Source organism: Nomascus leucogenys, chromosome 15 (genome assembly GCF_006542625.1).
Source record: "Nomascus leucogenys isolate Asia chromosome 15, Asia_NLE_v1, whole genome shotgun sequence".
Classification (NCBI taxonomy): domain Eukaryota; kingdom Metazoa; phylum Chordata; class Mammalia; order Primates; family Hylobatidae; genus Nomascus; species Nomascus leucogenys.
The window spans coordinates 9,619,368-9,645,973 of NC_044395.1; the positions used below are offsets into that span (position 1 = coordinate 9,619,368).

At 48.4% G+C, this 26,606-nt stretch overlaps 1 protein-coding gene across 5 annotated transcripts in view; it reads right to left on the bottom strand.

Moving 5' to 3' along the window:
- PKNOX2 (PBX/knotted 1 homeobox 2) overlaps positions 1-26,606 on the bottom strand; it is a 319,311-nt gene that overhangs the window by 16,027 nt on the left and 276,678 nt on the right. For all 5 annotated transcript variants that reach the window (XM_030828928.1, XM_030828929.1, XM_030828930.1 and 2 more), the window contains 4 exons: positions 18,770-18,958; positions 6,434-6,563; positions 5,881-5,978; positions 4,886-5,005 (listed from right to left, as the gene is read on the bottom strand). In XM_030828928.1, the coding sequence (XP_030684788.1) occupies positions 4,886-5,005; positions 5,881-5,978; positions 6,434-6,563; positions 18,770-18,958 (537 nt within the window). The remainder of the gene's footprint in view (positions 1-4,885; positions 5,006-5,880; positions 5,979-6,433; positions 6,564-18,769; positions 18,959-26,606) is intronic.

Sequence of the window (26,606 nt, forward strand, 5' to 3'; positions counted from 1 at the left end):
CCAATCCCTATTTAGCGAAGTTTGTGGATTAATCAATGCTGTCTCCACTTCTTCTGTAAATCATTAGAACTGCTGTCCCCAGCACTCTGAATGCTTGAGATGAGTAGGCTGTTTTGTAGAATGTCTGTTAGCCACACTATCTGCTTATCTGAAAGTCAGCAGTGCTCGTATGCAGACTGGTTTATGCCAATTCTATGTATTATTAATGAAGTATGTGAATTTCTGTAATTTAACAAACTCTTCTGTAAGCCAATGAAATATGAGTGCAAAAAGCGTCGCTGTTGATAAGTAGAAAGCTTTCAAAAGTCTTGAGGCCCAAATTTGCTTGCAAATGCTGAATAGTTAAGATCAGATGAGACAAACATAAAGGATTGGAATACATAATAAAAATCTGGAAAGATCTTGCGGACAGATTAGTTCCCAAACGTCAAAGTTGTAATTCCATTTTCTATTGAGGTGGAATTTATAGATGTTACAGCATAGGAGAGGTTTATGCAAGCAAGATGACTGACAATCAGAAAAAGACCTTAGTCCTGTATCAAAAGATTAGCAAATGAATGTATACGGTATGTCCATCTTTTAAATTAAAGTATCTCTTTTGAATGGTTGTTTCTTTTTTAAACTAATTTTTTCAATCAACAACAAATCAGTTGTCCCAACTGCACTGGATGTGAGAACATCGATGGTATATTTAGCTCTGTCCTTACTTCATACCCTTTCCGCTCTTCTTTTCTAAAGCTGAGCAGCTCCTATCGGCCTGACACAGTGTCTCCCTAGAGTTGCGTTTTTCAAGAATTAGTCTCAGAGTTGTTCCTCAGAGCAACAGTGAAAACACCAAGGGGGATAAAAAGTGTTCACATAAGTTTGGGAGAAGCTTTGAACCTTATCCCTCTTGCAAATTCACCATGCCCCTTCATCCTGTAAGAATAAAAAAAATACACCATGGCAGGCCAAGGTGGGTAGATCACTTGAGGCTGAGTTCGAGACCAGACTGGCCAACATGGTAAAAGCCCACCTCTACTAAAAATATGAAAATTAGCCAAGCGTGGTGGTAGATGCCTGTAATCCCAGCTACATGGGAAGCTGAGGCAGGAGAATCGCTTGAACTTGAACTTGAACCAGGAGAGTTATTCCAGCCCCTCCTCTCCAAATTAGCTTCCTCATCTGGAAACTGTACGTGTTCAGACTACACAGATTAGTCAGTGCTTTCAAAATGTACTCACTCAGCAAACCACCGGGGCAGCCCCACGCCCCCAGAGGCGAGGGAACACTTTTGGGGAGAAGCCGAGCTCTGGGTCTTGTCTCTCGCTAGAAGGTAATCCTTCCAGTTTCTTGGGTGCACAGGAAGGTCCAGGACTTCCAAATCAGAGCCCCCAAGACCCAGTCAGTCTTCTGCTGCCACTAAAGTCTGACTAAAGTGAGCCAAGATCGTGCCACTGCATTCCAGCCTGGGCAACAGAGTGAGACTCTGTACCCCACCACCAAAAAAAAAAAAAAAGCCAAACTTTGTATAACTTAGATTGGCCCAAATTTATTTCACTATGGAACCTCTTTTGGGGTGCAAGACCTCATAAATCCTGTAAAGCTCCATACCTTGGGAATTAATGCTGTAGGGCTCCTAGAGGAATAGAATGTATGATTCTTATTTCTGAGAAATTTACAACAGACTCAGAGATGCAAGAGAGGCACACACATCTACCCAAAGAACGGGTAAGTCACTGTACTGTCAGTTACTCTTAGGGTCAAATGATAGTAAAATCAGTAGGTGTTATAGATGAAAACAACAAATCAGCCATCTACCTCTGATTAATATTCACAGATTTTGGGTCTTCAGCCTCCAAAACGTGCTCTTGGTCCACTGTTCTAAAAAATTCAAAGGGAACTTATTTCTTAAGTGCTATGTGCTGGGCCTGGCTCTTTATATGCGTTTTCTCATTGAGTTTTCACAATCATGGGAAATAAGTATTAGCTTTTTTTTTTTTTCCAAAGAAATAGAACCAGCGTAATCACACTGCTAGTGGGAGAGCCTCAATTCATGCCTCGATCTGTCTAGCTTCAAATCCTGTCTTCTTTCTACTGCGCCTAGTTATGAAGAGCCTTTATAGCCTCTTTCCTGAAGCAGCTGAGGTTTGGGGAGGGTGTGTCCACATGTGCATGGCTGTGTGGCCCAGGTGTGGCCTGCCAAGCACAGCTGGGTCTGCTTGTTTCCCTAGAGCAGCCTGGACTTCTCATTCTCTTCCTCCCCCTCAGTCCCAAAGTTCTGAGCTCTGACTTTTAGAGGCCCAGTGGCCACTCCCCTTGCCTCTCTAGAGGCCACTGTGATGAACTGGGGGAGGACTCTGCCAATGTTAAGCGCGTCATGAATGGCACCTGCACCTGTGCATACTGCCAGGCTGGAGAGGGCAACAGGGGTAGGTGGGAAAGTGTGGCAGAAAGCCCCTCCTCATGCGTTTCAGCAAGTCCTCTACCCCATCCCTGGTGCTTTCTGTAGACGCCAGCCTGGGTCCTGCCTCACTCTGTGCTCAGCTACTACCTCCTCTCTTCTCCATCTCCCCTTCCTCTGCCTTCCCAAGTCTGGGTGGAAGTGACCATGGAGTGGAAAGACAGGACCCTGGGCTCTGCAGGGAGGCTCACAAGGAAGGAGATGAGAGGGCAGGGCATGAACTGAGGTCCCAGGTGAGAGGCCAGGCACGACCAGGAGGGACAGAGATGGGTGACCCTCCAGTCTCAGGCTAACGACTCCCAGGGGTAAGTTGCAAGTGGGGAGTGGAAAGTAGTGAAGGGGAAGGCCACAGATAGGGTGATGGGAGTCAGTGGGCAGGTGCTGGCCTGGACACCTGGGCTCCTGGGCGGGGGAATCCGCCTTGCAACTTCCTCTCTCTCCTCTTGCCTTTCTCCCCCTTCAGAAGTGAGGTTGTAGGTATGTTCACAACAGTCTTCGAAAATGCATGGGGGTGGAAGGTGGGGAAGGAAACAGAGCATTTATTAAGCAATTCAGTGTGCCAGGGTCCTGGCAATCTTTCATTACTTCATCACAGTCTTCCTAAGAGGCGAGTGTGACCAAATTGCAGGGTAAAAGGTAACACTGAGATTTGAACCCAGGTTCAGCTGCCTCAAAAGCCCATGAGCTTTCTAGCACACCTGTGACCCTGCATCGTATGTCACCCACCACAACGAATGGAGCCAGATTTAGCTCTACTAGCAGTTGGGAGAGGGTGGTGCTTTCATTTCGGTTGTGCCAGGTCAGTGCACAGAAGACGCGTCCTTCCCTAGGGAGCCCCTCCTCCCACAGGTAGGCTGGGAGCTGTGGCATGGACACTGGACCCACAGGTCACTGAGTCCATCTGAGCGCCCTGGCTCTCAGGCAATTTGGAAAACCAGAAAGGCAAGAGACCTGGGCATTCCCCCTGTGCACTCCGCCCACTGAATCAGAGCTGCTCCTTAGAGGCACGAGGCTGGACCTGCTGCGGGGCCGCTGGACCTGCTGCGGGGCCTCTGGCCTCATCACCTAGGCATAGAGGTCCCTCCAGCCTCCTCTCCTCACCTTAACGCCAGCATTCCAGCCCCTCCTCGCCAAATTAGCTTTCTCATCTGGAAACTGTAGCTGTTCAGACTAGTCAGTGCTTTCAAAATGTACTCACTCAGCAAACCACCGGGGCAGCCCCACAACCCCAGAGGTGAGGGAACACTTTTGGGGAGATGCCGAGCTCCGGCTCTCGTCTCTCGCTAGGAGGTAATCCTTCCAGTCTCTTGGGTGCACAGGAAGGTCCAGCACTTCCAAATCAGAGCCCCCAAGACCCAGTCAGTCTTCTGCTGCCACTAAAGCCTGAGAACCACTGAGGCCTGGTCTCCATGGCTTCTGCAGGCTCTCCCATTTCAGATAAAGGGCTGTTGATGGACTCATTAGCCCATGGCCCATTTGATTTTTCTCCTCCCTGGAGAAGGATTTCCTCTTCCTCCTGGGTCTTCCCACAGTTCTCCAGCCAATGGATCCTCAGTCCCTTGGAATTTGTCTTGTATCTGTGTCTGTCTGTCCTGACATGCCAGGGCAGGAGCTCGCAGACTAATGGAAGCCCACCTGTGGTCACAGTATCTACCTCCCCATCCCAGAACGCACACACACCAGCGCATACACACTCAGCACAGTCACTGGCCTTTATTTACTGCCACAGCCCTTGAAAGTGGTGTTAGGAGATTGCAATTTTGAGTCTTTCCTGACATTCCACCAAAGGCTTGTCTTTTGCAACTAATGCTGCACACAAACACACAGCAACCATCACACATATGCACTCTATTACACTCCGCTGTAACCCAAGGTAGCGTGCCATTTTATAAAAGGAGCTGCTGCAGCTTATGAAAGAAATAGTGCTGTGTCCTAGAGCTGAGCTGTGACATGAGGAGCCAGGATTCCAGCCTTGGCGCCCATCTCCACCACAGAGAGCTTGGCTCGCCCAGCGGGGAGGACTCAGGAGTCCTGGCAGAGTCAACACGTTCTTCATGGGAGAGGGGCACGGTGAGCGTGGCTGCGGCAGGGGGAGGGCTCTGGACCAGAAACCAGCCACTCCCCCCAGTGACCCTCTCTCTGTTCATGAAACAGTGTGACACACTTGCCCAGTACTTGAGCATGCGCTTGTCCCCGTTACCCCATGTGTTGCCACATTTTTCCAGATAGCAACAGCAGCAGGTACTAGAGAAGGTCTCCAGCTTTAGGCCCCACCTGAGCCCCCCTGGCCTGGTGTCCAGATGTCATTCCTATCAGAGAGTTCTCCCAGAGGCCGCGCCCTCTGTCTGTGGGTTTGGAGCCGACAGCAGAGTCTGGTACCCACACGGTGGGTTATTCATACCCCATGCCGTGACTCCACACCCCCAAGACACACACACTCACCATGAGATGCTGGAAGAGCCAAGAACGCATTATATTGGTGGCATGCTTGGGCAACACTCCTCGTTTGTTCTTGGACTTCTTATCCTCATTGTCCAGGAGGGAGGTGAGGTCAAGGTTAACCTTCAGGGCACGTGGAGAGAAAATCAGCATCAGCAGCCTGTGAGGCCAGCGGCTGGGGACCTGTTGCCACAGCGACGGCAGGCTCAGCTGCCAGCCCCTTTCCCGGCTCATTCCTAGGGCCCTGGGGAGGTCACCTTTCCCTCTCACCCCACGCCAGCCCCTCAGAGAGTGGAGGTGAGGCTTGGGTGATGGGAGAAGGGAAGAAGGACAAGGAGGAAGAGATGGGGAAGGGGGAGAGGGAGGGAGAGAGAGAGAGAGAGAGCGAGAGAGAGAGAGAGAGAAAGAGAGAAAGACAGAGGAAACAGGGCCATGCAGAGAGAACAGTAGAAGATATGAATTTGCCATAAGCTGTCAAGTAGTTATCAGCATTTCTGTGGTACTTTTCAGTTTGCAAAGCACTTTCCTATCCATCGCCGTGGTTCATTCTCACAGCAGCCCTATAGGTTGGCTAGGCTGTGTGCAGTTGCTATTAATCCCCCTTTTATCAATAAGAAGTCTGAGGCTCAGAGAGGTTAGGTGACTTATCCGAGAACCCAGAGTTAATGTCAGATCCCAGACTCTGACTTCCAATCTTTCTACTCTTCCTTTGTGTATGCACTGTCTACCACTGAGGGACACAGCGGCTCAGTCTGCAGACAGGAATAGGAAGTGCAGGATCCTTTGATGTAACCCCAGGAGGGAGGCAGCAAAATCCCGGGAGTTGATAAAACCTTTCCAAGACCCAGCTTCTTATCTGTAAAGTAGGGGTAATGATACTGCTTAGAGGATGATGAGGACTCAATGAGTCACTCGTGTAAACTGCCTGGCAGATAAGAAGCGATTACAGGTGCCCTAGCCCACACCATGCACATGTGCACACACCTACACACACTCACCTGTGTGTTCTGGATCTGGATGGCTCCCTGGGGGATTGCTTGGGTGACCACCTGACCCTGGGAGGTTACCATGGTAACCGGTTGGTATAAGGCTCCACCTGAGGAGACAACCAGTTTTGGGGTCCCCTGCCATGGGAGTGGGTAGGAGCGAGGGCAAGCAGGGTTCCCAGTTCATTTGGCACTCACGTGTAAAGACCCTCTACTTTGGAGCCCTTGGGTAGTGAGCTATGGCTCTTCTGCTTTATGGGTGGGTGGGGGATGGTATCTAGAGCCTAGGGCAGAGCCTCTGGTGGGAGGTGCTTCCGGAAAGGGACAACAGGCTTACTTGGTCCCCTCAGGGGCTCATGAGATTTTGACCCAAATTTGTTCTAAGCCATCACAATTGGGTCTTGGTGCTAACCGTCTATAAACTTACAGAAAACTTTAGTCAAGAAACTGAGCTGGGAGCCCCTCCCTCGGTGGAGGACAACCCCTACCCCTGGAACCGCCTCGGGGCCACCCTTTCTCCTCCCAGGGAATTCCCACAATCCCCCTTCCCGGTCTTTGCACCGACCTGACACGACTTGTGAGTTGACGGTTGTCATGGCGATGTTGCCCTGCTGCAGCGCTGAGGCTGGGACCACAATCCCCTGGGGATTACTGGAGACTCCAGACATGGAATTGGGGGAATTCTGCAGGAGGTCCTGGCAGTGAGGGAGGCGTGGTTTGTGACAAGGACACTGAGAGCTTAGACCCTACAGCCCCAGAGTCCTCTTCTGTCCTTTCCCCTTCCTGCCTGCCCCCCTCCCTCCTTCTAGCTCCTCCCCAGACCCAGGTCCAGAAGGCAATTCTCTTGGTTTCCTAGAAAGAGTGAATAAGAGGGCTCAATTAAAAAAAAAAAAAACCCCAAAGAGTCACCCATGTAACCATTCCATTACCCTGAAAACCTAAGGCACAAATTATCTGATAACCCCATGGTCTCCTCCTTGGCTATACTTTGAAATCTCCAGTAATGATGCTTGGGTTCCAATCTCAGAGAGTCTCGTTTAATTGGTCAGGAGTGTGTCCTGGGCTCTGGATTTTTTCTTGATCAGATCTATCATATTCAATGGGCTGTGGGTTATTAAAAGCTCCCCAGGTGATTCCACTGTCAGCCGGGTCTGAGAAACTGGCTTCACCTGGTCAGCACCTGCTCCTCCTTCAGCCACACTTGTCTCCTGATGCTTTCCTGTCCCCCGGCTCCTCTCCACCTACCTCCATCACAGGCCTGTCACACTAGGCTGCACACACAGAGCAGCCTCCAGTTCTCACCTTTGTATCCTTAGCACCTAGCTCAGGATACTAAAATGCATGTTAAATAAGCAAATGAAAGCCGCCCTAGCCTTCCCATAACCTTTCTTCTAAGGGTGTCTCATATGAGCCTCAGCCACCTTCGGCACATGGCATCGATTCTGTTCTCTTCCTCAGGCTCCCCACAGGATTCCACTGGAAACAGACCCTCGTCTCCCCACACTGCCGACCAGCACAGAACCTTTGCCGCTTTTCTTTGCGTTAGCCCAGGCAGGTAAGACATGTTTTCCTGGCCCTCCGCTCCCCTCACCATTCCCGGTTAACAGCTGGGTAAAGAAGTCCTTGGACTTGCTGTGGAGCCCTCCCTGCTCTCTGGGGAGCCTGCACTGGGAGGCTGGGTGCTTGGAGAGAATTCGTGAGGAAGGAATAGGATGTGGGAGAGGTTAGGGTCTCTAGGTTTGGAGAAGACAAAAAAGGCAGCGAGTGAAGTGTGGGGGCCTCAGGAGGCCGGCCTGGGTCTCTTAGCTCCTCCTAGCCACGGTTCCTCATCTGAAGACAGGGCTTGAACCAGTCAACAGGTCCAATGGCCATTTAGGTGACATTCCCACGCTCAAATGCTGGAATCGTAAGGCGTGAACTGCAAGGATTTAGAGACAGGTAAATGGTCAAGGAAATAGACAAAATGGGGGGAAAAAGAAGGCCCCAGCTTCCCAGTTTTTTAGGACGTGAAGAAGCTTGGGTCTTCAGCCTCCAGGGCAAGTCTAGGGTTTTGAGCCCAGAAATCTGTGTTTGGAGGAAACCTCGAGCCAGTGACTGCCTACCTGTAGCAACAGACGAAGGGAAAGTGTGACAGCCCAGGGGACAGCCATGGCGAATCTCCTCCCAGACCCTGACAACACAGAAACTGGCAGAGCCTGTCAGGAAGTGGAAGTCGGCACTGATTTATACATCTCACTCGATTCAGCTGATTAAATCCCCCTTGGCGTCTCCTCCAGAGCTGCCTTTTTTACTCTCCTGGGTTGTCTCTGGCCCAAGAGCTGGAGGAGTACTGCCTATAAATAAGCAGCGCCAGGAGGAGAGGAGCCAAGCACGCCCTCCTCCCACCCACCTGCCGCACACACGGGCCTCCTGGTCTAGCTCCTCCGGGTGGGTGGGGCGATGGAGGCCTTGCTTCTATTCTGAGCTCACCTCTGCTGTTGTGACCTTGGGGAACAGAGGGGGCAGCTCTTGCCTTGGCTTCCCCTTCCTGGGGCCCCGTGGGAGCCTCCTAGCCCCTGAAGTTTATACTTTGAGCAGAGCTCTGGGCCTTCCTGTTCCTGCAGTCGCGGTCTAGAATGGAGTCTGCCATGCAGAAGCCTAGAAACTGGAAGAGCCCCTGGAAGCCACACATTTCCCCTCCCTGAAGTACAAATAAGGCACTGAGGTTTAGAGATGGCCGGGACTTCCCAAGGCCACACAGCCAGTTAGCAGCCAGAGGACCAGAACACAGATCTCCTTCACCCACAAATGCCCCCTACACAGGTTCTGGGCTGCAAATGCTCCTTGAATCCTGCGGGTCAACCAATCGTCATTGCAGGCAAGGTGAACAGATAAAAACAACTAAAACTCGGAAGTCCAGAAGCAGCGTGGGCACTGGAGGAAAGGCAATCATGTCACCACCCTTCTGTGGGCCTCATCTCCTGATGTATACAGTGCATGTGACACCAGGACCCTCAACACCTGAGTTTTCAGTGATGAGACTGCTCTGAGTTTGAGTTCTCCTTGTTTCAACATCCCAGCCTACCATTCTCATGGTATGTAAACTGTGCTGATACTATATTTGAAGCTGACGCAAACTCGGAAGGTAAATTTACTTTTTTTTTTTTTTGAGACAGGGTAGAGAGTCTTGCTATGTTGCCCAGGCTTGTCTCAAACTTCTGGGGTCATGCAACCCTCCCACCTGAGCCTCCTGAGTCATTGGGATTACAGGTGTGAGCCACCACACCAGGCTTGAAGGTAAATTTAATGGGGGAGTGGGTACCTCCATGCCATTCACCTTAAAACCAGTGGAAGTGACTTCTCAATCCCTTGTTTGGAATCATCCGTGCTAGCTTGTGCCTCTTCTGGTAGGGATATTTGAGAATTTCAAACATAAAAGGTTGTCCCAGACTTTCTTCACCCCCCAAAAAGTACCCAACAAGGTTAGAAAAATACAAGCAAAGTCAGTAAAATAAATACAAGATGTGTCCCTTGGGATTCAACCAACACACATTGTTTCCTAGCCAAAGGCAGAAGGTGAGCCACCACCTGGATGCTTCGTCTGCTTACTCAGACCCTGGCTGCTTCTCCACCTTGTGGCTTGGATACCCTCCATGCCAATTTACCCAGTTTGGGTAACTAAAGGCAATTTATGCATTGGATCAGAGCCTTCTCTTTCCTACCCTTCTCTCCCTTCTCTGGGTCTTTGGCTGGAAGGTGCTGAGAGGCAGCCAGATTCTGTCAGTGAAGGAATAAAATAAAAACCTTCAGAGATAGAGTCCAAGGGCAGGGCTGGGACTGGCAACGTTTTAGGTGGGGCAGGGAAGAGGAAGCAAAATTTTGGCATCCTGGAGGTCTGGGGAAATGATATTCATCCCTTACATCTGTAAACATGAGCTGCTTCACAAACCTGCCTTGAGCGTGCTTTTTTTTTTTTTAAGACATAGGTTCTCAGGGCCACTGGATCAAGACCCTCACCCATCATCTAGCAATCTATATTTTTAAAAACCTCCTTGTGATGGTCCCAAAAATCAGATGGGTCTGCAAACGACCCATTTACCATACACACTGAGTATTAGCATTCTTTCACCACGCTATTCCATTTTAATGTCACCATCACCCCATGGGGTCAGCAGGACAGACTGTCCTGTTTGCCTGAAGAGAGACTGAGGTCCAGAGAGGATGGAAGTGACTTCCCAGAGTCAAGTAAGTGTGCCTCCAGCCTAAGGCCTCTGGCTCTGAGTGTAGGATGAGTGCTCACACAGAGAGGATATGTGCTTCCGGGTCAGACAGACAGGCTCCAATGCAAGCACAGTGCCTGGCACATTTAGCCATCCAATAGTTTATTTCCCACTTCCCTTGGCTAAGGTCACTCAACTAGGGAGTGGCACAGTTGGGATTTAAAAACCTGTCCTAGAAGCCTTCAAGTCACTTGAGTTCTTTACTTAGCAACCGAAGGGGTTCAGCTGGGGTTGCGCGCGCAGGCAGAGTTGTGCAAACCTTGCTACATGTCTCCCTGTCTGAGATGTTCCCGGGCAATGGTCTAGTCCCAGGATCCTAAGCATCATCTCCGACTAGCCCCACAACTCCACTTGGCTGCGATTTCCAGTCGAGGCTTAGTCTCTAGCGCTGTAGAATGGAGACAAGGGGGCTCTGACTCTCTTTTCTGAGGAAGGAACTTCCAGAGCAGCAGTGGGAACCCCGTGGGAAGTGCATGTTAGCTAAGCACACGGTATTATTTGTTGACAGCTTCCCCTCAGGACTTATCAGACTCCAAACGCAGGTAGGTGCCACTGTGTCTAGACACAGAGTTGCTCCCCTCTAGGCTCCTTAGCACCCAGATGGAGGTGAGAAGAGCGTTTGGTATGGTTCTAGTTACGTTTTTCAGCACCCAGAGCCTCACATCCCTGCTGGGATTATCCAGGAACCTGGGGATGACAGCTGGTTATCCAGCCCAAGAATTCTGTTTGTTTTGTTCCACTAGGAACACAGCCGTGGTGTCCCGAAGCCTCTGGGAACTGCCTGAAGCCTGGGAATCAGATGAAAACCAACACGCTGGGCTCCGCGGGCACCCCCGGAAGAGGCCCCACTCCTGTTCCTTGTGTGCTGTTGATTGAGACTCAGAAGCAAAGAGCCTCTCAGGAGGGGCAGAGCAAGGCAGGGCTTTGGTTTTGGAATGGCAGAGTTTGGAATGGCAGAGAACTGGTGCCTTCCGAGCACTACCCTCTGGGCCAGCTGCAACACGCTGGAACTGCAGCCGCCACTCATTCTTCACGGACCTCAGTGGTCACCAGGGGAGTTTTACTCCAAATTGCATTTGGAACAGCAGAAAGATGACTTGTTCCAAAGGAAGGCCTTACTAAGAAATGATGAGAAGCTGTGGAATGACTTTTGGAAGTGGGGGCTGCAGAGGCCCACATGAATGGACAGTGGTCTGACGTCAGCCCAGGAAGAGCTGTCTGTCCCTGTGAGCCACTGTGCTTCATTGTTAACAGAGAAAGGGCTTGAGCTGCCCTGGGAGACTCAAGGAAGACTTCATTTCCACTCAAGGAAGGAATTCCTGGAAGAAACCAGAACGGGACAAAGACATGAAGGAGTGAAGGAAATAAATGACAGAAAAGTTTCTGTTTAAGCTGTTTTGAAATAGATGGAATTTGTATCTTACTTGGATGCCTGTGAAACAGGGGAATGAACGGGATGGCCTGGCAAAGATCCTTCCAGCTGAGGATTGTAAAAGAGCCAATGCCATCTCCTAAGGATTGTGTGGGAGGGTGAGGGACGGTGAGTCGGTGGCCGGAGTGGGGTGCAGTGTGGAGCCAGCCCCAGCCACCTGCCATCCTCCCCCTGGCCACTAGAGGTCTCTGCTGATCCACCGGCTCAGACCACACTCACCAAAGCCTCCCAGAAGGCCCGCGCTGGCGGCTCCCCTGCCTGGGCTGGGGGCGGGTGGGGGTCGGTTCTGAATGTCTCCTTTCTGCTGGAAAGCTTGTCGTGACCTCCCCAGGGCACAGCCGCGGCCCGTCCTCTGGACTCTTCAAAGCCTCCCATCTGCCTTACATACTGGACACCACAGAATGGTTCTCTCGAATGCAGGCGTCCTCTTTCCCTAGCTTGGTGGCAGGCTTTTTGAGGGAAGGAGGGGTCTTTCTCTGAATTGCCAGAAACTGCTTAGCACAATGTGAAGTGCATGGTACATGCTAGATACATGTGTGGTCTGACTTTGGCTTAAGGCTGTGGGTGTATTCCTGTGTGTGGTGGGATGTGTGTGTGTGGGATGTGTGTGTGTGTGTGGGATGTGTGTGTGTGTGTGTGATGTGTGTGTTTGTGTGTGCCTGTGCAAATGTGCCTTAGGAGGGTGGAGAGGTTGTCCTTGTCCCCAGACACCCTTTCCCGGCAGCATCCCTCCGTTATGGCAGAGCCAGGGCCCTGTCTTAGACCAAGAAAAGCCAGATTCCCACACTCGGGAAAGCCAAGCACATGTAAACAAGCCACCTAATCCTGTTCTTGTTCCACTCCTGTTGGGGGCCTTGGTCTCAAGGGAAAGGCAGCTCTGGCCTGTGGGGACAAGCAGCAGCTGCTGCTCTTAAGGAACATTCCTTCTCAGGCGGGAGAAGCGCTCAGGTTTCACTAGCCTGGCAGCAAAGGCCACCTTCTGGTCTCCGGGCTCCATGGCTGCAGAGCTGGGGGTGAGGAACCAGCAGAAGAGACAGCTTTAATGCCTGTGACAGGCAGTGTGGCTCATTTTATCCCACTTCAGTCTAGGGATGCCCCTGTCCATCTAAGTAGTGATCTTTCCAGGGCAGATCGCCCCCCTACCCCAGCCCCATCCAGTCTTCTCCCTGGTCCTGTCCTCAGGATGCTTAGCCACTGGGCAGAACCTCTAGGGTCCTGGCTGAGGTGATGGCCCCCTACCCCTTCGGCCCCCTGCCAATCTGGAAAATCCAAAATTCCTTAGAGGTCAAGGCAAGTGCCACCCTTCCCAGGTAGGGATGTATTGATTAGCCCCCTTCCTCTTCTGCTGGGGAGGTGTAGAGCTGCAGAGTTACATCTGGCAGCTGGGCCTAGCATCTCAGAATGTCCTCAACTTTGCACCTCTCATTTCCCTACTTCCAGTCTACTAGCAAATCCAAATCCTTGCTTTGTAGCAATTGGCTTCTTCCTCTGTAGTCCCTAACCCCCTGACCAATAGCTAGGTAGGGTCATCCCTCCCCACCCAGGTCCCAGGACCCCTGATTCTTCTCCCCAGGTGTCACAAAAACATATCCCCATGTAGCAAGAAGAACATGGGCTCTGGAATAGCCCATCCTGGACTCCACCACTTGCTAGGTGTGTGACTTAGAGCCAGGGTCTTCGCTTCTCTCAGCTTCTCTTTTCTTGGATGTAAAATGGAGAAAATCATGTGTCCCTTGCAGCCTGTCATGCAGAGTAAATTAGATAATCTGTGGAAAGCACCTAGCACACACCATGTTTGAGACAGAGGGGAGCTTAATAAATGGTCACCATCTCCCCTCTTCTGCCAGCTCTTCTTGGACCAATACAAGATGTGGCTACTCAATTGATTTGTCTCCAGCGTGTCTCCAGCCCTGACCCTGTTGCCTACATTTTCCACTACGTTTAAAGTCTTTAGCAGTCGGCCACCACTATCAGCCCCCAAACAGAACTCCCACACATTTGGCTTCAAGGTACTCCATCATTACACTTGGAGACCTGGGACTGTGTCACATCCATTTTTATATCCCCAGAACTCAGTAGGCTCCAGAGGTGCCTGAATGGATGCAGGATGCATGAATGAATGAGCCCCCTCCACCCCATCTCCTCTCTAGGGATTCTGATTGGCTCTCTCTGTTTCTCGCCTTCTTCCAGACTTCTCGCTACATTGGAAACACTCACCTTTATAAAGATTGCCAAATAGGCTACCAACTCTCACCAAGCCTGCCTGAAATGCCACCTCATCCAGGAAGCCCTCCCAAGGCCAGTGAATCTGTAACTTCTCCAATCACAATGGGCAAAGTCCTCCTGTTGGCCTCTCCACTCTGTCCTGAGGTTTGTTTGTCCTATTGTGGTGCAGGAACAAACTGTCCATGAAGGTGTGAGGGCTGGGTCTGGGACTTGGTCCCTCTCTGAGGAAGGATGAAGGATGCTGAGTAGAGACTGGGGCAACCTCAAGCCACATGTGTGGATCGCCCAGTCCAGAATCCCTGCCTGCAGCTCCTCTCCCCATCTCTTTGGCTGCTCCTTTCCTCTATACTCTTGACCCTGAGCATTTCACGGCTGACATGATTTATCTAGATCCTCATTGCGATTCATGGCTCTCTCTCCCTGAGACTGGGAGCTCCTCTTGGACAATGGCTTGTGCCTGTTCTCACAGGACCTAGCACAGTACATACAGTGAGTGCCCCCCAAATGCTTGGCAATTGAATGAGAACCATGATTCAATCCAATTTGCCTGGAATAGAGCAGAGGCTTAAATCTCCACAGAGAAAAAAGGATGAATTTCAGGTCAAACTAATACTTGAGTGAGGTGGGAGTTAAGGTCTCTCTAGTGGAATGGTTCCATTTGTGCCCTCTAGGAAGGACAGGAGAACCCAGAGTCGGGTCTAGAACCAGTCTCCTTACAGAGGATGCCCCCTGCCAAGAAACCTGGGCTCTGAGGAGTAGGAAGCCTAGGTGTCATTGGGTGCCTGCAGCACAGGATGGGTTCCTAGGGAGGGGGAAAATCTAGCTGTGGCCCAGGTCTTTGAAAGTCTGCTTTAGTCCCCTGCTTGTAGAACAGTCTCCCTTACTTCCCATCTCCACTCTGCCCAGCAGAGAAGACTCACACAGAGGAATCGAAGGCTGAGCAGGAAAACGCTCAACCCATCGATCTGGATGGAGGACACGGCATAGCATCTGGGAGTGGGGGTACCAAGTTGAAAACAAAAATGTCTCCCGCTTTGCAACACAAGGCTGGATGATTAGCACACAGGGAAAACCATGAGCCAGCAGTTTGCAACAAAGCTGGCAGGCGGCTGGAATGTTGATCCAGAGGATCATGTTCCAGAGGGGAGACACCCCTCCCCAGGCCAGGCTGGTGCTCAGTGAGGCTATTTCAGGCCGGGGGGATTAAGGGTGAACCATGATGACTGCATGTGCCTGCGTGTGCACACACACACACACACACACACACACTCACAACTCCTTTTCTCTCTCCTCTCCCGTAGAGGCTCCTGCATCTTGAACCCAAGACCTGCCTCCTGCACTGAAAGTCTCTGGTCCCCGATTCTTAGCAGCCCTGGGCCTCTCCTTCCTGGGAGAGCCCATGCAAGCCCCGCCCCTACCGTAGGGCAACAATGACAGGGCCCCGTCCTGGGAAGGCTTAAGAGATGTGTGAGTGTGCAGGTGGGCCAAGGGATGGCCAGAGAAGGCAGGAGAGCAGGTTACAAAGCTCCTGCCATAGCATATGTGTAATTACAGTATTTACCCCCGAAGCCTGAGCAAAGCAGGCAGTGGCAGGCAGAGAAAATGCAGGGGCAAGTTTGAGTAATACAATAGGAGCAGCACATAGCACATCCTCCTGACTTTCCTGCCTCCTCGTACCCTGGCTGCGCACTGAGCCACATCCATTGTCCTTTCACTTGCTTTCACTCTTGCTGCCATTCCTCTCTCCGTCTGTCCTTCTGCCCCGTCGTTCTCTGTATCATCTCCCTTTTCCTGGGTTTGTGTGCCTCCCTGTCTCTCTCTGTTGCTCTTTTCCTCCAATTCTTCAGCCTGTCTCTGCCTCCCTCCTGAATGTTGACCCTGCATATTTGGCTTTCTTTCCCTTTATTTTTCTTCCTATTTCTCCTTTCCTCCTTTGGCTTCCCCTTGCCCCTGCCCCCCCAGTTTTCTTTCTCTCATTCCATTATTTCTTTCAGTAAATACTTTCCGGCCATCTATCTTGCACAAGACCTTGTGGTAGCCACTGCTGGGGTCACAGGGAGAGTACACAAGGAATCTGAAGCGATGAGTCTACTTCAAGAGAGTATCAGCAGGCAGAGGCCGGGAATGGCTGTTTTTGGTCTATAATAAGGTGACTGGGTGATTTCAAACATGTAAAATACTGTCACAGCTCAAAAAGTGTTATCTGGGATAGGAGATGAGATGAACACAAGCATCTATAATATAAAGTCAGAGCGACTTGTGCCATATTGATGGCTCAGCAAGCTCCAGCGGTTAGTGGAGGGCAGGAAGCGTCCATTCTGGATGGGGCATCAGGGAGTCCTTCTGGGTGAGCAGCCTTGTTCCTCCCCTTGGGGAAGAAGCTGGGTTTGGTTGTGCAGAGATGATGGGGTTGGGGGGGAGGTCTCACCCGAACAGACAGGCATGGAATGATGGTTACAGCACCCCGAACAGTCAGATTGGCCCAGCCAGGAAGGCTGAAGCCCGACCTAGGAGGGCCTTGAATGTCAGGTGAACAGATGTGAAAGCCCTCCCTTCCACCCCCAGGGGCATGGCAAGCAGGGTTTCTGAGCAGGAGAATGACACGAGCAAAGTTAGAAAGATGAATCCAGCAGCAGAAGCTTAAGCGATGCGTGGATGTGCAGGTGGGCTGAGGGATGGCCCAGAGAGCAGGTTAGGAAGCTCCTGCCGTAGCCTATGTGTAATCACCGTATTTACCCCTGAAGCCAGAACAAAGCAGGTGGTGGCAGTCAAAGAAAATGCAGGGACACGTTGGAGTAATACCAAGTAGGAATACCTCACTAAGTGTCTTTTCTCTTAGTGCCTCGCTGGCATCCCCCCTCCCCCACACCCACGCCCAGTTGTCTGTTTCCTCTTTCCCAGCTGATCAATGGCCTTTCTGCAGTGGCTACCCCGGGGCCAGCTTGACTTCCAGGGAGAGATCTGATGCTTCCAGTGATAGGAATCAAAATTCCTCCCTCTTTCCTCAAACTCAGAAGGCTGAGTGCTGGGATTCTCCAGGGGGACTGATTTTTGCAGGTGGCAGCATCTCTGAGACCTTAACCATCCAGAGCCCACGTTATCCTTTTCTGCAAACCCCACTTCTCCAGTGACCGTTTCTGCAAACTGACTTGTCAGGCTCAGACCTCCAACCCTGCGGGGGCTGAGGTGGCTGCTAAGCCCTCTGCCTCTCCTTCCTTCCCCCACTACCCTGGTGCACCCCCAGCTCCAGAGCTCGAGGTGGAGTTGGAGGGCCCAGGAGGGGAAATCCAGTGCCTCTCCAAGGACCTGATTACTTCCAAAGACTTGTGCTAATTTTCTGATATGATCCTCACATCTCTGTGAGGCACTAAATCCTCATTACTTTTCCTGACCGATGCATTCTAATTAGATCAACACTTAAAAAAAATTCACAATAGCCACAGGATGGCTTTCCATCTCATTAACTCCTCACTTATTATTTTCATGAAAATTACTGATAAAAATGTGCATCTCCATTTGGCGAGGCCTCACAGCCTGCTCAGCTCCTATCTTGCATCTCTCCCATCACCGGGACTGTGCAGCGTCACCATGGTAACCCACAATAATAGAAACTAATAAATTACAAACGAGATGCTCGTTGAGCAATTATTGTCCTCTTTTATGCAAGTTTCTTGCTAATTTTGATCATAAGGGAAAGTACAATAAGACTCTGAAGGAATGAGTCTATTTCAAGAGAATATTAGCAGGCAGAAGCCCGGGCGGGTGTTTTTAGATGTGTAATAAAGTGACTTGGTGATTTCAAGCGAGAGGAAGAGGAAGTAAACTTCTTGCCCTATGTCCTGGGCAGTACTCACTACTGAGTCGCACAAAGAGCCCACTGGGGTGGGTTGGATGTGATACCGAGTGTATCTTTTGTGCTTGTTGTCAAAATGTGCAAAGTGAGGCTGGCCTTCTAGAAGTCAGCCTGTCCCCTCCCCCGACTCCACCAATCTGGGGAGACAGAGTACATGGGTGGTTCCTTAGGGGTCTAGGGACAAAAATGGCACAGCCTTTCTTTGGTACTACTTCCAGCACCTCTCGGCACTCCTAGAAAGTTTACCTGCATCCCCATGCCTGATTGTTTAATGAGAAGAGGCTACGGAGGACTCCTTGGGGACCCTTCAGGTGTCTCCCAGGACTCAGGGGCTCAGTGGAAGGGGAACAAAGTCTCCAGCCTGTGGCTTATGCAGATGCCTGTGAGTTGGGTGGGAAGGTATTGCCAGGCAGCGTTCTCCGTTTGTAGGTTTGGGGAAAATATGCCGCCCTGGAGGGGAAAGCCCATTCTTGCCCAAAGCGTGTAGTCAGCATTTCTGCATTTCCCAGGTCTCAGGAAGGAGGTGGCAGGGGAACCTGGGAACAGGGTGGTTTGAGGTGACATTGACCATGGCCCTGAACCTTAGGGGGACAGAGATGCCAGAGTAGCGTGAGTGCCTGGAGAATGATTAGGGAGCAGCAGGCCCATGGGAAGCTGGCTTCACCCATTAGGTGGGCAGGATTCAGGGAATGACTGCTTTCCCCAGATGCCCTTTCCCAGAAATGCAGATGGCTCGGCAAGCCGCAGCCTCTTAAGAAGCCTGTGGGGCTGGGATGTCTGAGCCCAGTCCCAGCTCATCCTCCAGGAGAGCTTTCCATCTCCTTAGCTCTGGTGCCCACTCTGGGGGATACTTTGGGCCAGGAAGCCAGGAATGGTTTTGGACATTGTCCCTCTCCGATCTGGTCATTTTCAAGGGAATACTAATGCCCTGGCAGGGCAGGGTGTGTGTAAAAAAGGGATGGGATGACCTAACAGATATGAAGAGGAGTGCATCAGAGGAGGGCCCTCATGGCAAAGGAACCCAGTGGGTCTAACCCAATGAAGGTCACCAGGGGACCTTCCTCCACGCCTGGCTTCAGAGCTGGGCTTAGGAGCCTGGCTTAAGAGATGGGACCCAGCTCTGGGTGTTACCTGTGAGTGGAGGTTGATGGAGGGCTGGTTGGGGGAGTAGGGCCCCCCTAGATCATTCCTGAGCAGGTTATCACTGTGCATCTTGGTTTTGAGGCAGGTGATGTAACGGTTACAAAAGTCCTTGCAGAGTTCATTGACTTTCTCCAGCTCCAGCAGGTGGATTCTCAGGACCTGGATTGCCTTCACCATCTGCGGAGAGGGAGGAGAGGTGAGCCCAGGTGTCTGCATCCTATTCCCCTCACTGCCTGGACCCCCAGCCCCCAGCACCCCAGGGGAGGGGAGCCTACACCCTGCCCTAGCTCATGCTTCCTACACTTGATCTTGGCCAAAAGGCCCAGAAGTGGTGGGCGGTGCCTTCTCATCCCCTTGACTTCAGTTCTAATGATGGCTCTCTGCTAATTATTCCTTTGCTCTGAGCCCTCTGTTATCACAGCTGTTCTTGAGGCAGTTGTGATATTCTGAGAACAGCATTGGCCTTAGCGATGGAAGGCCAGGTCCAAGCCCCGGGCCTGTCATTTACTATCTGTGTGAGCTTGGGCAAGTTGCTCAAGCTCTCTGTGCCTTAGTGGCTAACAAATGGGGATAATTATATTCTCCCTGACAAGTTTACAGGTTTGTTGCGAGTGTTGTATGAGGGCGTATACATGGTAGCACATTGTGAGGTGTGAAGGACCAGGCAAGCATGAAGAAGACGGAGATCAGAATTTCTTATAAGTGCCTCTAGAGCTCAGGGACTGTCTATTCTTAAACAAGCATTCTGAGTGCCTCATGGGATACCGGTTACCTTGTGGACACTCTGTGGATACTCGCTGACGGACTGAATAATCCAGCATGACTTAGCTGGGCACCAGCTACCTCACTGTCTGCTGTGGCCTTTTCCATGCCCTTTGGATTGCTGTATGGGAGCCTGCTGCCTCTTCAAATGGACATTCCTAACCTTTTCATGGCAAGAAGCTATTTTGCAATTGAAGCTTTGCTCTTTACTGCTGTTATTATCATAAAAAGAAAATACTATGGAAGGTATGGAAAGCAGGGTGAAAAAAACCTGTCTTTGATCCAATTGCCCTACAGAATGATGATTTTTTTTCCCACACACATATATTTTAACATAGTTTCAATAACCTTATGCATGCAATTTTGTTTTCTGTTTTTTCCCTCTAGTTTAGCAAATCTGTTTTTCTAAGTGCCAGAATTGTTTTCTCTATCCTCTCTTCTAGACTATGAGCTTTGAGAAGGCAGGGGTGATGTCTAATTTGCTCACCATATTATCTTCAGCACCAACACATATGGATATGGAGTAAACATTTGCTGAATGGATGAAAGTTATTGAGTAAATGTATTTTTAAATGTTGCATATTATTTCATGTATGTGCCATACTTAACCAGTCCCCTATTAGGTATTTAGATTACTTCTAATTTTTCAATTTTATAAAAAATGTTACGGTGAATATTTTCTAAGCTTATAGGTTTTTTTTAAAAAAAAATGTTTCTGCATTATTTCTTTAGGATGAATTCCCAGAACTGACAGGAAAAAAAGCTATGAATGTTCTTGTGAATTATGATAAATATTGCCAAATTGCTTTTCAATAGGGGGTTGTTCAAATGGTGCTAGAACAATTAGACATCCATATGCAAAAAAATCTGAATCTTGATTTAAACCTCATACCGTAGATGAGATTAACTCAAAATGGATCAAAGACATAAATGTAAGACATAAAACTATAAACCTCTTAAAAAAAACAGGAAAAAAATCTTCAGGATCTAGGGTGAGGCAAAGAGATCATAGAGTTGACACCAAAAGCATGATCCAGGCCGGGCACAGTGGCTCATGCCTGTAATCCCAGCACTTTGGGACATCGAGGCAGGAGGATCACTTGAGGTCAGGAGTTTGAGACCAACTTGGCCAACATGGCGAAACCCCATATCTACTAAAAATACAAAAATTAGCCAGTGGTGCTTGTGCATCCCTGAAGTCCCAGCTACTTGGGAGGCTGAGGCAGGAAAATCGCTTGAACCTAGGAGGTGGACGTTACAGTGAGCCGAGATCGAGCCACTGCACTCCAGCTTGTGCAACAGAGCACAACTCTGTCTCAAAAAAAAAAAAAAAAAAAAAAGATGATCCAGTGAGGAACTGGACCTTGTCAAAATTAAAAATGTTTACCCTTCAAAAGACCTTGTGAAGATGAAAAGACTACATACTGGAGGAGAATATTTGCAAACCAAAAATCTGACAAAGGACTTGTATCTAGGATATATGAAGAACCCTCAAAACAAAACAGTAAAATAACAAGCAACCCAATTAGAACATGGTCATAAGACATGATTAGACGTTTCACTGAAGAGGATATACAGATGGCAAATAAGCACATGAAAAGATATTCAATGTCATTAGTCACTAGGGAAATGCAAATTAAAACCGCAATGAGATATCACTACACACCTATTGGTATGGTTAAAATAAAAGAAATAAATATGACAACACCAAATGCTGGTGAGGAACTGGAGACTAGAACACTCAGACATTGCTCGTAAGAGTGTAAAATGGTACAGCCACTCTGGAAAACAGTATGACAATTTCTTACAAAACTAAATATGTGCGCACCATATGACCCAGCAATTGTACTCTTGGGCATTTATCCCAGAGAAATAAAAACCTATGTTCTTACAAAAACCTGTATACAAATTGTTCAAAGCAGCTTTACTTCTAATAGTCAAAAATGGGAAACAACTCAAATGTACTTCAATGGGTGAGTGGATGAAGAAACTGTAATTCATCCATATCATGGAATATAACTCAGCAATAAAAAAGAATGAGCTATTGATATGCCCAACAATGTGGATAGATTGCAAGGGAATTTTGCTGAGAGACAAAAGCCAGTCTCAAAGGATTATATACTATATGATGCCATTTACATAACATTTTTGAAATGACAAAATTATAGAGATGGAAGACAGATTAGTGGTTGACAGCGGTGGAGTGGAGGAGGGAGGAAGGAACTGTTCTGTACCTTGCTATAACAATGTTTATGTAGATCTAAGTATATGATAAAATTGCACAGAACTAATTACATGTACACACACACGCACACACACACACACACGAGGGCATGTAAAACTGGTGAAATCTGAATACAGTTGGTGGATTGTTCCTGGCTGTGAAATTGTGCTATGGTTATACAAGATGTGAATCAGGAGCTCTCTGTATGAGTTCTTATAACTGCATGTGAATCTACATTTATATCAAAATTAAAAGAAAAAAAATGCTAGGAGCAGGTGATGCTTATTGCTTTTCCAGATCCATTTATGTTGACGCAAGCAATATATGGGATCTCTATTTAATCCCACCCTCCTAGTTTTTGGCTAGCTCCTGGGTGCCTAGAGGAGAGTTTGGACAATATAAAAAGGGATGGAAACAAGGAAGGAAATCTCTCCCAGAGAATTGTGACTGTGAGGTGTGTGTAGAGCAGTGTGGCTTGAAGCCAGCATTACACCCTTCTCTGAGCCTCATTGGCATTTCAAGTGGGGAGCCCACATTCCCTGGGCTAGGCTTGTGGCTTGTCTGATGAGCAGGGATTGTGCTCAACTAATTAAGGGTTTTTGGAGTACTAAATTAGACCAAGTGTCACTCAAAGACAGAAAGCAGCGATTGTGTGTCATCATGCAGGGCTCAGTCACAAGGTCTCCTCCTAAGTGCCACCCCCGTGGGGCTGAGACTGAGGGAGACTGAGCCATCCTAAGCAAAGAGGAAAATGGTGACTTCAGAATGGATCATTTGGACCCCAAAGTGGAGTTAAGTACTTAATAAAGATTTATTCTTGCCTAATGTTCTACTTGACTTTGGCCATGAACATCTTGGTCTATGTCTCTCTGTGTAATGAGCACAGGATAAGGTACTTAACAGATATGTGTTGCTGGATTGATAATAATACCCAAACGTTTCTTATTCAGACTATGTCTCAGGCACTGTGTTAAGCCCATTCCAGGCCTTATTTATTCCACACAACCATCTCATTAAGTAGGTGCCGTTATTGCTCATATTTTGTGTTTGAAGAAAATAAAATCCAAAAATATTACGTTTCCTTGCTTAGAGTCACACAACTGGTGAGTGATATGAAGCCAGGTTGCCCCATTCCCGACCTGTGTGCCTTGTCTTTCAATATGGACTCTCAGAATTATGTAGGTAGAGGAAGTGGCAGTGTAATGCGTACATGGTTTGAGAGAAAGTGGCTCAGTGACAGCAAGTATGGGGTTCTAGAAAGCCAAATAGCTTTGGAGACATTAAAATTTAGGATTTCCAGAACGCTTCCTGGTAATGTGCCTTTTCTTGGCTGCTCTGATCTCCCATCTCTCACTCCTGGCACAGCCCCCCGGGGTCCAAACATCTCACCAACACAGGTGCCTGCTTCTCCGTGTGCACACGGAGAGGGCTAGACTGTCAGGTCCCTTACGTTTTCTGACTCTCTGAACATTACCAGGACTTCTGCCCTCAATTCACGCCTGATGGTGTTGGAATGAATCCCACACGATGACCTGGACCAGCCTCTAGGTGGCTGCACAGTCCAAACTCATCAGGACACAGGCTACATCTTCTCCTCCAGCCTCTCCTGGTCACTGGGCGATGACCTTATTGCCTCGGACCATCTCCATATTCTCTCAATCTGCTGATTAAGAAGCTTTTCCTTATATTCAATCAAAATCTCTCCCGCCTTAATGTAAAGTGCCTTCTGTAGGTACCAAGAACATCAAGGAACTTCTAGGACCTCTATCAATGCAACTTCTTTTTAATTTAATTTTATTAATTCAGCAAGTATTGAGTCTTACTATATGCCACATATTGGACCAGGCATCTGACTTGAACAAGTTGTTCAATTAACTTTCTCTTCTCTCTTTTTTTTTTTGAGACGGAGTCTTGCTCTGTCGCCCAGGCTGGAGTGCAGTGGTGTGATCTCAACTCACTGCAAGCTCCACCTCCTGGTTCACACCATTCTCCTGCCTCAGCCTCCCAAGTAGCTGGGACCACAGGTGCCTGCCACCACGCCCGGCTAATTTTTATTTTTTTTTGTATTTTTAGTAGAGACGGGGTTTCACCATGTTTGCCAGGATAGTCTCGATCTCCTGACCTCATGATCCGCCCGCCTCGGCCTCCCAAAGTACTGGGATTACAGGTGTGAGCCACCATGCCCGGCCTAACTTTCTCTTTTCTAGACAAAAACGATCGTCATTCCTTAAACCCCTCTTCTCTTTCCCTTCCCCCCTTCCTTCTTTCCTCCCTCCTTTCCTTTTCTTTTTTCCTTCTTTCTCACACACATACATATATTCACACATACACAGAGAAGAGTGCACATATCTATTCATTTATTTTAAATATATAACTAATTTATACTTACTGTATAAAATCAGAAAATACAGGTAAGTAAAACAAAAGTAAAATATACTGAGAAGAGCTTTGCTCAAATAAAATACATGCATAGCATGTTTAAACCAGGTCTGGTGCACAGTGACCAAAAGTGGACCTATCCTTTGGACTAATAAAGTGCAGCTGAAGGATTACTTTTTTATGGGCTAATGGAACTGGTTTAAAGATTTAAGGAGGTAAAGTAAATCATAATGGTATTCTGAGGCAATGAATATGTAGGACCTGTTCAATATTAGAAAGGTAGGCAACACCATCAAGGTTAGGGGGCTGCCTGGCAGGGCAGGAACACTGTGGGTTCATTGTCATGCAGCCTGGATTTGCGTCCGAGCCCTCTCTCTGTTAATTGGGTGCCGTTGGGCAAATTCCGTGATTTCTCTGAGCCTCAGTGTCTTTACGTGTAAAATGGGGATAATGTTCATCTCTAACTCACAAGATTTGAAAGGGGCTAAAGGAGATAATGATGTAAACATGCTTTATAAACCACAGTAAACCAAATGCATGCAAGTTGTAAAAATAATCTCTTCTAATAATGTCTGATATCCCATTGGCTTTTCTACTGCTATTCTATGTCCAGCCAGTGACAAAATAGTAACTCCCAGGGTCTTTTTTACTCCCATATTTGTGTTTAGTAAATCATCCTCTATCCTGTGTTTACAATTTTGGATTTTTGTCTCTAAGTTAGAAAATTCTGATTTATTAAACTATTTTTCTAAATGATCGGGGTCATGTGAAAATTTATTCCAAGTCTTCTAGAGCAATAACAATGCCACTTAATTTAACATCACCACCAAATGCGGTGAATGCATCCTTAAATCCTTTCCCCAGGTGTTGCTCCGTCTTTCAGCTTCTTTCCCTCTCTTCTCTTTCAAAATAATGATTCAGCCCTCTTTTTCTAAGAAGTCTGTATCAAAAAGGCAAAACAAACGCAACCTCACATTTTAGTCTCCTACCACTGTACACAAGTCTCACAGTCCCAGGAAAGTACACAAAAACAGGGCTTCTTATTTTCTATAAAGCCATATGGTCTGATGTCCCACACTGATTATTTTCTGCCTGGGTATTTTGAACAAGTAGTTTAAACTTTATCTGCAAAATTTAGGATGACAATAATACCTACACTTTAGAGTTGTTGTGAAAACTGAATAAGATCATGTATGCAAATGTGTTGGGCATATAGCGGCCATTCAAGAAATGTCAATTCCTCATACCAATGTGGTCCTCCCTCCATCATCAAATGCCTCTCTCAGTGGTTGCCTCTCTTGTAGGATCATGGCCTTTCCACTTGATAATAATAATTTCTTGCCTTTCAAAACATTTGTATACACAGCACTTTACAATTTACAAAATGCTTTCTCTCCATTATCTCATTTGAGTCTCGTCACCGCAGGGACACAGGCAATATTATCTCCCCTAGAGATAAGGAAATTGAGGCTCAGAGATTACGGAACCCATTCAGCTCCATGCAGGAATTAGGGAGGCATCTTTGTTTTGCAGGCACATTCCTTTCACCCTCTCCTTCCTTTTTGCAAATTGGGAAGCTGGAACTATTCTCCCTCACGGACAGAAGAAGGAATTTATAAACACACATTCCTTAACGTGCTATGATATTTCCTGTGGGTCATTGTGGCTGCCAACGCTCAAATCTAATCAGGAATTTTTCCAGACCAGGCCAGCTTGGCCTGATCATTTGGAAGTGTGGGGTCACTAGAACAAGAAATGGGACATGAGAAAAAGGTGAATACCAGTGACTGGAGAACTGCCTGATGATTCGGGGACAAAACAAATATTTTGTGGAAACCATCACGCAGGACAAGTTAAATCATTTTGGAGTCAATAACCTGGCACTTTCCTTCTGATGGCCTCAGAATTTGGGAAAGCAGTGGTACCGAGGAAGGAGGGTGGGCTTCGGGAGTTAGATCCACTTGGTTCAAATCCCAGCTATGTAATTTATTGGCTATAGGGTTCTTAGTCCTTGATTTCTTCCTCTGTCAAATGGGGATAATAACAACTACTTCATAGGGCTCTTGTGAGAATTAAACAGCAAAGAAGACACTCAGGGCTTTAGGTCTTGGGTGTCTTGGGTCTTCCACCTATGGTGAGACCCTGAACAATTTACATAATCTCTAAGCTGTAGTTTCCTCACCTGGAAAATAAGATAATAATAGTGACTCCTCAGAGTTGCACTGTGGGTTAAATGCGATGTGGCTAGAAGAAAATGAAAAACAAGACCTGGCCCAGAGAAAGATGGAAGAAGATATTAGCTCCGGAGCTGCTTTGGGTGTGGTCACTGGAGTGCGAGTCTTGCACTATATTTGATTCCTGCCTGGGCCATGGACCAGCTGCGTGATGGTGACTGCATCTCTTGTCTCAATTGCCTCCTCTTAAAATGGGGATAATAGTAACATGTGCCTTGTGGGTTTA